This window comes from Papilio polytes, unplaced genomic scaffold, assembly GCF_000836215.1.
Source record: "Papilio polytes unplaced genomic scaffold, Ppol_1.0 DF823957.1, whole genome shotgun sequence".
Classification (NCBI taxonomy): domain Eukaryota; kingdom Metazoa; phylum Arthropoda; class Insecta; order Lepidoptera; family Papilionidae; genus Papilio; species Papilio polytes.
The window spans coordinates 363,109-376,027 of NW_013525247.1; the positions used below are offsets into that span (position 1 = coordinate 363,109).

The following is a 12,919-nucleotide window of genomic DNA, read 5'->3' on the forward strand; positions in this document are numbered from 1 at the left end:
CCTGCAAGCATTACCTTTCGGATAAAAAATGAATTATCAAAATCGGTCCACTAGCGGCGGAGTTATGCCGTAACACACATAAAAAAAATAACTTACAGACGAATTGAGTACCTCCTTCTTTTGGGAAGTCGGTCAAAAAGGTGACATAAGAATGAGATGCTACTTCATGTTGCTAAAATTGTGGAGTGGCAAATAAAAATTCTTAAAAAAAGGCATTAAGCGCTTGTAATCTTTTGCAAAATACTTAACCTTAAATATTGTTAAGGTTATAGTTCGTATACACATACTCTCCACCGCCTCACCGGGGCGCCGGCTGGCGGGACGTCTCATGAATTTATGGACTCTTGAGTGAACCAGAGACGAGCTGCCGCCACCGCTTTACCCCCTCCTTCTCTCCCAACGATGATGACTGGTGTATCGTTTTGGAAAACTAAACTATAAAAATATGCCTAGTGATGTAAGCATACAGCGTTAACATAATCTGTAAAATATGTTATCTACGCTAGAAATGAAATCCGGATCTTTTAGGTATGACAAAGATATCATAGAATTAATAAGAGTAACAAGCAAGCAGTACATACATTCTAGAACAATCCATATGGGCAATTAATTCTTTAGTTGTGTAAATAATGACATGTATTTGGCCATTTGCAAATAAACCGGTTTCATATGCGCCGAGTGCATCCAACATCCACAAAGTTAACCACGGAGCGCCGGAATCTCTTGAATAATTAATAAGAATGCTTTTAAACTCAAGTGTGCAGAGTACCGACTAATCAATTGAGTGCCACATAGTATATTACCGGTGTTCCTAACATTCTTACAAGGGGTAATACAGTACTTATAACTTAATATATATTATAACCTATATTTAACCTACAAGAGTAACGCGATGATTAAACTCGCAATAGTCAATTGTAAAATGTTATTATAAAAATTACGAAATTTATTTTACTCACAAAATCATTTTAAAATAATGTTGATAACGATTGAACGCGAATCAACAATTGTAACTTGAGAAGTGCAATAATTAGGATGCGACTGCTGTTATCAAACATAGGAACATCACACAAAACTCGCGTTCCGCGGCCCACCACCCGACCATCTCGATACGCCCACCTTTGTCTACACACTAATAACATTACAAACTCTTCACTTGACGGTAAGTTAACTTAATCAAAAACGTATATAATAAGTGTCTCGGCAAAATACATTTTTCTAATTAAAAAATTAGTAGATTATTTCAAATTTACTATTCCACCTAAGTTCTATGCTCATGCTAGGATACGGTACAAGGCATTACTCGAATAATGGGAAAATTTGTACGACTTTATCTAGTATCCGTGCCCTTAGGGATATTGGCGCTTTAATTGTTTTTGTAAGGATAGAATTATAGTCAGTATCAAGATCAGAATTAACAATATAGGTAAAATCTTCAATTCACATTTTCGCGATAAAAGAAAGCGGTCCTACGCCGCTGTCCCTAAAAAGCAAGCGGGTCACTCAATATGTCATCTCACCAAACATACCTCCGCAATAGAAAAGAATTTGACTCTTTAGTGACCGATAAAAGTATAGAAGAACCGTCATCTACTTTATGGGATTTAAAGATTCGCAAATTGTAAGTGAAAAATTAATAAAATTGATCGAATGTAGTTTATACTAGCTTTCGCACGCGACTACGTCCGCGCAGATTAAAAAAAACACAAGCAAGTACTATGTGTTCTTCCAGACTATCCTCTACATCTATGCCAAATTTCATCGAGATCCCTTCAGCCGTTTAGGCTACCAACTCTAACAAACATCCATCCATCCATCCATTCATTGATCTAAACTTTCGCATTGATAATGTTAGTAAGAAGTAAGATTAGTAAGATTAATTCTAACTGTGTTTCGACTATGGTACTGATATTAGATTTAGATATAGATTAGATATAGAGTTCTGCTGTTTTAAGTACTGACAGAAGACAAATTCTTTTCTCTGATAATTTCCAAATGAAATTATCGTATCAACTATTACGTAGGTCTAAACTGATAGTAACATTTAGTGAACGACTTAATCATTCAAATATTCAAATATAATTTACTAGAAATAGAGCGGACATTACGAGCTACCCTTCAGTGAAAGTCCGGTCAAAATCGGTCTAGCCGTATCGGCGATTACCCGGAACAAATGCGGCTTGCGGACAATCAGTCACACACATTTTTAAAGGCGATTTTCGTTATCGCCAATACATCATCTTCCCAAAATCTGGAATTTTACTTTTGATATTACAGACACTCCAATTTTATTATATGTATAGAAAAGACGATTAGGATCTAATTCAACTTTATGTAAAACAAAACAAAAATCTGCAAATAAAAACCTTTGCGTGACATTGTTATTCAATAAGGTCATGGGCTTTCCCGTTCGTCGACCTACTCAACAGCAAAACAATGTACGACTACTACATTAAATTGTACAAGTTACTGCATATTTTAGTTAAAATGGGGTGGCCAGCAACCGCTAACGCCTTCGACATATTACAACCCAAATGTGACAAGGGTTACAACAAATAAAGGCGCTCTTACTGGTTAGCAAAAATCTAATTTAACTAGTACTGACATTTTTGTTTGTCCTGATGCAATGCAATTTAAAGTATCAAATGAACACGTAACAAGAACAACTTGCGTTAACAATTTTGATGTGTTTTGAAGACGTCTGCCAGTTTATTTTTCCAAAAAAGATACGTTTTTGATCATTTTTTTTTTTGCTCATTCTTTGATATTTTCTACCTAAAATGTGGTATAGAGAAACCTGCGAGGTTTGGCTACCTATTATTATAAATGTTTACATAATCTTAGGAAAATCTCCCTTTGGACAATCGCGATATTTAGCTACGTCTTTTTTTTGAGTGTGTTTTTCACACATTTTAAATCTTATATAAGCATTATAAATATAATAAACAATGAGTACGGATAAAATTATATTTATGAAATAAGTTGTGTATATTTATGCATATTTTATCACATTAACAATATCTACGTAATAAAAATATTGTATTTAAATATAAACTAAAGTGAATAAAAGATTTAGTAGGAACTAGCTGTTCCCGTGCGACGTCATCCGCATAAAATTATGAAAACTTTATTTGGTTATTCACATTTGTCAAATTATCAATTGCAAATGTCAAAATGACATGACATGACAAAGCATAGCAACCTTGCTTCAATTGGGTAGTTTTATTGTTGGTTTTTATCCAAAATATTTACTCCCTAAGTTTAATGGCGTGAAAATATAAAGCATGACGTAAGTATACAGCTTTTTATACAAAAAATATAAAAATATGCTGTAATTGCTCACATCTTAGGAAACAAGGAAGTGTGTGTTTACGCTTTATTATAAAAGTGTAGATAAAATATAGACAAGTATTCAATAATTAAATTTGATGTTTCGACGTAATTCAGGCTTATCTATAATTTATTTCTGCAATTGTTATTCACACATCTTAATAGGTTTGTGTTTTTAGTTTTACGCATTTAAATTCAGATGCAGTTGTTTTAACAATTCAAAGATGTACCGGTTTTTTTTTAATATATCACGAAGTATGTACAAAAGTATGCGTGTTTTGCTATGAAGGTCATATTATCGAATATTATTTATAGCTAAAACATTGACTTTTTTGTAATAGTTTCTATGTTATTTAGTAGGAAATACAAAGAGATAACTAGAATGTTATCGTTACCGTTTTGATAGAAAATACTTGTTTAAAATAATTTAGAAAGACAAGGAAGAAACTTTAAACAGCGAATCTATGAGACGAGTTAGCTACTACAATTAATATATTAGGTTTATTATTACTTCTAATTATTCAAATTTTTATTACTGGCCTGATTTATTATTCATTTTTAATATGTTCACGCTCGCCAGTCGCAACTGTTGCAGCTTCATATTTTATAATAAAAAATAACAAGATTCTTCGACATTAAATTAACGATAATTATTATTTTTAATAACATTGGATACTATTATATAATATTCCGTAAAACATTTTTTTTTATTATTGTGAATGTAATTATCTGTTGTGTACTCATATTAGTAAACAATCATTTTCTATTAAAACCAAAATTATAATTTTCATTGCATATCGAATTCACATAAATTATTATAACGGGTAACTGATAACTGAAAATATGGGGGGACGCCCCTCCATACACCTACAGCAAAAAGATTTAGTTCCATCATAACCATAAAACGTTTAGAAGTGGTCTACTAGGAAAAAATGTTTAGAAACATCTGGCCGAAAGGTGTTTGGTTTGAACAACGTTAATAAGTTGCACATAGTACTCAGAAAACATGATATCCCGTCAAATCTTATCCTCTAACCCTTTGGGAAGGACAAGGAGACATCATCATTTGTAATTTGAACATGTTCTAGGATCTTTCGTTTCTATTTCGCGTTACCACTACCATCGATCTACTAAGCATTACGTTTTTTACATATATCCAGCTTGCTTTCTACTATAATCTGAATGTCAACTACTACAATGGACGGTAAATTCGAATCAATAATATCGTTCGGAATTTATGTTTTTCGAAACAGGTTTGGCGAAATTTACACGTCTTATTTCGTCCCGTTACTAATATAATTGTCATTTATAGAGTAAATGTCTATGTAATTTTGCCCTAGGACTCAATTGGAGTGACACCTGTGTTAACACCTATATTATTCCAAACGTTATCTTTGTTTGACTGCAGTAAAAATCTCTAATTGTTACCAATAAGTATAAGTCAGTTACTGTCAACATGCAGAAGACAACTCATTTCACGTCTGAAGATAACACAATTGACCGCGATCCCGAAAAAAAAAATCATCAATAAAAACCAATTTTCCGATACAATTTATCAGATAGCATCGTTCTGATGATAGCCGGATAGTCAATTAGTGCTAGTTATTGTTGAAATAGCTGTCGAATATATCATTAAGATTGCTACGTCACTGATAACGTATTTATATTTAAAAAAACTTCGCGACCGAGAGTTATGAGTCATTTATTAACTTGATTATACAAAGTGATATATGCAATGTAGGTTGAGGTAGGGCCATATGTCAGTATACACGTGTTTGTTGCCAAATCGTATACTCGTGTATACGTCATTGCTTTTATTCTTTTTTTTACGTTAGTCGCTTGTTTCGTTATCTTGTTTGTATTTTGTGTAAACTGAACGCGCTTGGTTTTCTTAGCATGTACTATTTGATTATACATACATAGTACGAGTATACGAATACGCATCAATATTGGATAAAACTTGATACTCGTAGATTTTATTTATTTAATTTTTTTTTTATTTAATTTAGCAATCGAGATTGCGAACGTTTAAAATTGTATTTTATGCTTTTGATGAAAAGTATTGATTATTTCAGAATTCATTTTTAAGATAGTTTTATAGCAGATGTTTTTATATATGTATATCTGAAGACTACAATTAGTAAGAATAAAGTTTCTATTAGTAACTACAAGTGCAAGTTATAAGTCTACATACTAAATATCTGACAAACATTAAATGTATATAAAAATACAATATTTTAATTTATAAAAAAACCATTTGATTGATTCAAATTTGATATTTAAGATAATATATAAAATTCTACATAGAATGTATTAAAAAAAAAACTAAGCAATACTCCTTCTTGTGAAACAAAATTATGCATAATATTTTTATAAAAAGAACTTATAAATAATAAGTATAATTTAACATTAACAAAAAAGTATTTTTTATTTATCTTATTTGATAAATACTTTTGATACTAAAAGAAATAAAGATCTTATGAAAAAACCATCTTAGGTTATTTTTAGGCTCCGTAGATTTCATTTTTAATATTATTATCTTTATTATGACAATTTACTTATCTATTTTCTCAATATTTTTTTAGTATTAGTTATAGATTATTAATACAATAAAATTATATATAATAGATTATCTTTGATTTTTGAATATTGTCTTTGGTAGACACGGAAAGAATTTCATCACATCAATAACCTATGAAATATTATTGATTATTATTGAAATGTTAAAGATTACTTTTTCATATTAAATATCTATTTATATATTTCAATTTGGATTTTCATAACTTGGACATTCATAACTGTAATTAGCTCACTGTAACATTATTTTTATACATTCATATTTTTATAGTAATGTTGAGCTGATGAGATTGTGCATGTTTGTAAGATTTTTTTTCCTCTTTCTTATTTATGATATTTGTTTTTAATTACTTTTAATGTTAATTGCATATTGAAATATGTTCATTTTGGTATTGCATATTTAGTTTTTAAAATTATAATAAAATATCATTCCATGACATCCAACAGTTGAAAATTACTATTTTTTGTATTTTGTTTCATACTTCATGTGGATAAAAACTATGTTTAAGATGTTAACATTTTACATTTAATATTATATGAAAAATAAAAGTAAAATAGGTCCAACTCTAAAATTAATCCTCCTCCTATTAGAAAGTAATATAGAAACAAAAGCTTTCTTTTATTTTACCTTAACAGTACTTAAATTTTAGGATTTGAAATAAAAAGTCCAATAATATGTTTAATATTTTTTTTATGACATTATCATGAAGTACACAACTAAAAATATATGCAAACACATTTGCAAAATCTACTAACATGTTTGTTTAAATAGAAAATTTGAAATCACAAGATAAAGAGAAATCTAACTTTCACTTGTCAAATACAAAGAAAACGTAAACAAAAAAGTTTTAATTTATAAAATAAAAATGTGAAAACAAAACGTAAAATTAAATAATAGTGTTTACTTTGAGTTAAATTAGACGTCCATTCATGGCTAACTGATTAGCACGCTACTATGTGCAATAATTTGCAAAAAGCGTAAATAAACCAATTAGTTGTCAGGTCTTAAACGTATCGATGGGCGCACACCTTACGACATTTAAACAATAACATAAATGAATAGCACATGCATACTAGCAAAGGCCGATGCTAACATAAAATAGTATAGAGTATGTTTACCAATGTGTCTTGGTCCCCAAGCTCGCGGTAATATGTGTCACTACTACCTCGTCTGCTTCCAACACATAAAGTTCGACATAAGAAATCGGATACCATTGAACAAAATCCACAATGTTGCATAGTTCCTATTTATTATGTGTTGGAGCCAAACACAGTTCAACTTTAAAACCGCTTATAATAACGCAACAAGATTTATTTTTACAAATTTCACTGAACGTCTAAAACTATAAGTGCATTCGTTTTAAGAACAAGATTTTAAAGTGTAACAGAGTTGGTTAAATAAATTATATGTCACAATTGACTAGAAATAAGTAGTTTAATCGTGCGAAAGTAGAGTTTTCAACACGCGGCAATACAGTAAAGAGCCAGTAAACGACTATATCAACGAACGACCAAAAGCGACTGAGGCAACTATGGTACAGCACCTGCTGTCTTAATACCTCTGCTCAAAACGCACGCTGTATAGCTCTACATAACGGCGTGCTGCACGGTGTATATGTTTAACTTTATCAGAACGGAACTGGGACAAACAGATGTATGTACTAAAATAATTATTAAATTACATTTTTGGATGCGTAAATTAAAATGTTTCAGTTAAAAAATTAAATATTGAAGTTGAACTTTACATGTTTTACAATTTGATGGTAATTTCTATGTCATTTTTTTTATTCTGATAAACCTACAATAATGTTTAAAAAAAATTAAATACGTATCTTTCCATTATTGCTATTCATTATATTCTCAATTTTAATATGACAAGTTTAATAATGTGTTTATAAAATAAAAATAAATAAATTTTAGCAATTTTGTACGGATGTTTCCTTTAAACTCGATTTTTAATCCACTTCAAATCTTCTTTTTAACTAAATTATCAAATATTAATATATTTTATAGTAAATTAAAAGCAAATTTTGGTAACTTTCTTCTTAGTGTCCTGGGCGAGAAATGTTTGAATTTTAAAAAGATACCTCTAAAAAGAGTCAAAACTAGAATTATAAAAAAAATAGAACTTACACCGTTTTACACTGTGATCATTTGACAATCCAACAGCATTAAAATTATGTCAAACAAAAATATTGCCAGTAGAGTAGTCAAAGTTATCCAGTAACTGTCAAACATAAAATGAAATATTTTACTAGTAAAACGCAATTTGTACGTATTTTATACGCCTAATAAGAATTTAATTAATCATTAATATCGTAGAAAAATAATTTTCGAATGTTTTGCTTTAAAAAAAAAACGGTGATATAATTTTTGAAGCCAATGGCGCTAGTGTGTTTGTGTTGCAAGACCTAGGCGTTTTGAATAGCAAACTTGTCGCACTGACAAAAAATGCCGTAAAAAAATAGGCGTTTATATAAATGCTTGTTATTGAAATAGCTTTATGTTATCTTATTAAAAAGAAGGAACACTCATCATCATCTTCTTTATCTATATCCCACATACGAGGAGTCGGCGCACTAAGATTTAAACATGTAGGCCCTTGCGGGTGGGTTGGCTTCACACATTTTTTTTTGCAGATGTGATGATGTGATGTGCTGGTGGCAGCACGATGTTTTACTTCACCGTAAGAACGTCGGGTAAACGTACATATGAAATTCATAAAACATTTCGGAATTCGAACCCGACGCTTTATGTCTATATTAAGAATATGTGTAATGTGTATATTTTATATCGAAATGTTTTTTAATTCTATTATTAAACCTCATAAAAGAAAGTAGCTTTTCGAGACCTCTGTTTGTCTCCTCTGGCCCTACCATCAAGGATACATTTAATTTTAATTATAGTTCAGTATATATAAATAATTAAACAGCCTTTTTCTAAACCCCTTAAAATTGCGTTTTTCGAACAAATTCAAAATTTGAAATTATTTACTTATCAACTTTCGCTTTGTGATTAATTGCATGTATGCACTTGTCAGGAAAAAAATTGGTATTTAATATATTAATTTAAATTATTATCTAAGTCTAATAAAAGCACAATACCAGGTTAGGGATACTGTAGCGAGTATGTTACGTGGACATTTTGTTGGATAGGGTTGCCCATTAGCTAAATATGCAGTGAAGTCGAGGTAAAATCGACAATGCAACTTAACACTTAATCAAACAGTTTTTTTAGATAACAGTAAACTAGTAAAGGTTTTAGGTAAGAGTTAAATTTTAAAAGATATTTTGGTAAAGTCAAGTGGGAAATCATCATCACCACCAGCTCACTAGATGTCCCAACTTATGAGCTCGGAGACTGCCCTAAGTAAAGGGTGACTAGGCCTTAGTCAACCACGCTGGCCCACTGCAGGTTGGAAATAATTGCTCAATATTTGATTAAGGGTTAACTATCTAAATATATATCATATCAATGATTATGTATCCTCGTGACACAACGAAATCTCTAAGAAAGATTAGCTGAAATACTTCTGTACTACCAATTCATACTAACCTTCCCGGTTCCTTTACCCCAAACATCGCCTGGCATTCTAGAAGTGTCGGCAAAATTGGAGTTCGCCATTCCAAGTTGTTTTTTCGCTTGAGAAATATATTAAAAAGTTATTATCAATTCTAATAGTGATACTCTTATTTTACTATAAAAATATTCAAGGAATACCTTTAAAACTTTCCCGTATCAAGTAAAAGCCTCGTTTACCTTAACTAAGCAAAGGATGTCAACGAATTGAATCAGAACTGTTGCAGCTATTTGATGTATTCGATTCATCGTGCCCATCGTTACCTTGAAGGCTTTAAATACAACGCGAAGCTTCACGTAGGGTTGTCACTAAGGAGACGAAAAATTAAACTTTGTATTTTTCAAGTTTGAATTACTAAAAAAAAAGTATATTTTGAACACACCCATTAGTTCTCACTGCTCAAATAAATATTCGAAATTCTATTTACTGAAATGAGTTCAAAAATTATTCGATCTGTTCGTAAATACTGTTTTTTGTTTCCTATTGCGAAATTTTTAAATCGGAACCAAAAGAATAAAAATATAAGGAATACACTGATCAAACACTGATGCCATAATTCTTCTGCATTTTAATATTATTCATAACTGTTTCTTTCCAATTAATTACACTTTTTCTGTACTTGTTCCTAATTACATTACTTGTCACCACAACATAGCTTTTTATGTATTAGTTACGCCCACGACTTCTTCCGCGTGAAATTAAAAAAAAAAACTAAAGCGAGTATCGCATTTGTTGTTCCATAAATTTCGTGCATGTACTTTGAGCCGTTGAGGCTACAAACTCTAACAAACTTACCTATATCCATCCATCTAAACTTTCGTAATTATAATATAAGTATGATATACACTATAATTATAGAACATATTTACTTAAATTGGATATAGAAAAGAAGAGAAACTTTTTTTTAAATAACGCAAAGAAATCAGTATTTGTTTGAACGAGCATACAAAGCATACCCATTATTATAATGTCCTCCGTGACGTCAATGGCGAACCTTACTATTGCTGAGAGTGTGAGCGAAGATGTCTGGCAAATCCAAACTTAGATTTAAAGGTCCGGTCTTACGGCGCACAGTGTTATGTACACTAATTACATGCCCATCCAAATCCATACACACCCAATATAAACTGACTAAAACTTAATGAAGTTTTGCGAAATTTCGAAACATTTTTTTAAAAAACGATACAGGTTAGCATAGCCCTCTCACATTAACTAGGACACACACTTAAATATTTATCGAAGTCGTCTAACCTTGTTGGTGCATACTTTGAAATTTAAAATCACCATGCAATGCACTGGTTTCATTGAAGTACTGACATAGAAAGAAATTAACAAGCGTAGTCAATTTAGAAAGAACGTTGGGGCCATCGCCCAGGCGCCAAACATAATAGGGCGCCAACGGTGCCTTTTTTGTATGGGTTTGTATTGCAGTTATTGGGCGCTGTAATAGTCTCGCCCAGGGGACAGGTAATGATAAATCCGGCCTCGGCGAATCTAGCGATCTTAGATCTAGCTGCCTTTTTACCCTACACTTTTATGACTATAGCACGACAAACTTATATGGTCCGTCGGAAGTATAGTTCTATCAGAAAACATTTAAAATCTACGTAGACGAAGAAAATGAGATCCATTTTCAATTTGCCCGCAAACTTAGTCAAGTTATCGGAATAGTTACATTTATATTTCGTGACTTGTTGCAAAGACCTGCATATTGGATTGATTGAAATGTTTACGTAAACATTTCCTTTCTTGTTACAAATATTAATAATACTGCACTACAGCACGTAGGTAAACTATTTAAATTAGGAACGTATAAACAATGTTGTTGCAATTGAAACTCACAATTAGTCAATATATCCTAATTTTATTTGGTCTGTTATAATAATAATTACATAGTAAAATTTTTTCTACTTATTGGAATAAATTATTGAATTAGCAAATGTTTACAATGAAGTAAAATTCTAATATTACGTTATAAATGTCCCATTATTAGGTTACAAATAAAAAATAGCTGCTCCACATTTCACTTCAATTATATCAAATTTTACGTCCATTCGTTCGCGTAACTTCCGTAAATATGCGTACAACGTTTTATACGTACATACTTACTGGTATATCGAGTACATAAGATGCTTGCGGATGAGATTCGCTTTGGCGGTCTCCAAGCTGCATGCAACCTTTAGTTACAAATGTCCTTAATGTGTCTTGACTTGAACAAGATAAGACAGTCAGCGCCATCTATCGATATGTAACTGATTTAATGAAGTAAAATTCACCAAGTTAGTGGAAAATGATTTTTTAGAGCCAGAGCTAGTATATGTATATTTTCATATTAATTAACAAAATTATATCTATATATTTTTAAATAATAACAAGCTTCATTGTACTTCAGTGCCTAGCCATACTTGACCACAAAGTCAGTAGGTGAACTATAAAAAACGAAAAGCTATTGGGTCGAACCAATTAATATAAATTTAACTGTAAATAAAAAATATAATATAGTAAACTTTATAAACAATATCAGTTTTAAACTTTTGGACTGTCAAGAGCAGCGCCATCTATTGACTATATTGTGTTTTTTTTAATTAATTAATTGAAATTGTCATCCTGTAAGTTCATCATCTCTCTCTCATTAGCACATGAAGTATTGAATTCAATTTGTATGAAGGCAAATGCTATGCCTAATAGACAGGTATCGTAGTGAACAATTTTGAACTATCGATATTCGGTTTAAATAATTATCGAACTCAACTAAAACTATTATTTTCCTATTAACTAATTTATAGGATAATTCTAGTATTGATTATAGTGTAGAGAATTTAGCGATGACAGAAAAAGAATAAAAATCGAAAATCGATAAGATTCATGACTGATTTTACACAACCCATCCCTACTAAATTAGAAATGAATTGTCAAACTAATCTAAATTATTTAGACACACTATAATCGATCATCCCAACAGATTTTCGACTTTCAAATCGATCATTCTTCCTTCGTCGTCACTTCATTAAGCCTACATGTACCAGTGAAACCTTCCCTACTCATCATTTAAGTTCTCCTTGTCACTTGCGATTCGTCTCTCCTTAGTAATAAGGGCATGTAAATGCCCATACCAACTTAATCTTTACTGCTATTTTCAGACATCCCCTCAAAAACTATTTCATATCTTATCCATTTGTGTTGTTTTTGTTATTTTTTTTTTATAATAAAGGTTGGCAAACGAGCAAGCGGCCACCTGAATCCGCCAAAATTTCGAAGCGACCTCTGCCCATAGACATCTGCAATTGCAGAGGCGTTGCCTATTCTTATACGACGGAGGAGGAGACGCACATAAAGAGGATATTTCCCCTTCCTATGCATCTCCTCCGCCGTCAAATCCACTTCCCCTTCCCATCCTCTCCTTATAAGAAAAGGGCGGTAAAAAGATTATTA

The 12,919-nt window shown here is 31.2% G+C and overlaps 1 protein-coding gene across 1 annotated transcript in view; it reads right to left on the reverse strand.

Moving 5' to 3' along the window:
• The window catches only part of LOC106101746 (cAMP-specific 3',5'-cyclic phosphodiesterase 7B-like), an 84,108-nt gene extending 76,671 nt beyond the window's left edge, over positions 1–7,437 (reverse strand). The window contains exon 1 of the mRNA XM_013281070.1: positions 7,027–7,437. Within this exon, the coding sequence (XP_013136524.1) occupies positions 7,027–7,146 (120 nt within the window). The 5' untranslated portion in view covers positions 7,147–7,437. The remainder of the gene's footprint in view (positions 1–7,026) is intronic.
• Between the last annotated feature and the right edge of the window lie 5,482 nt (positions 7,438–12,919).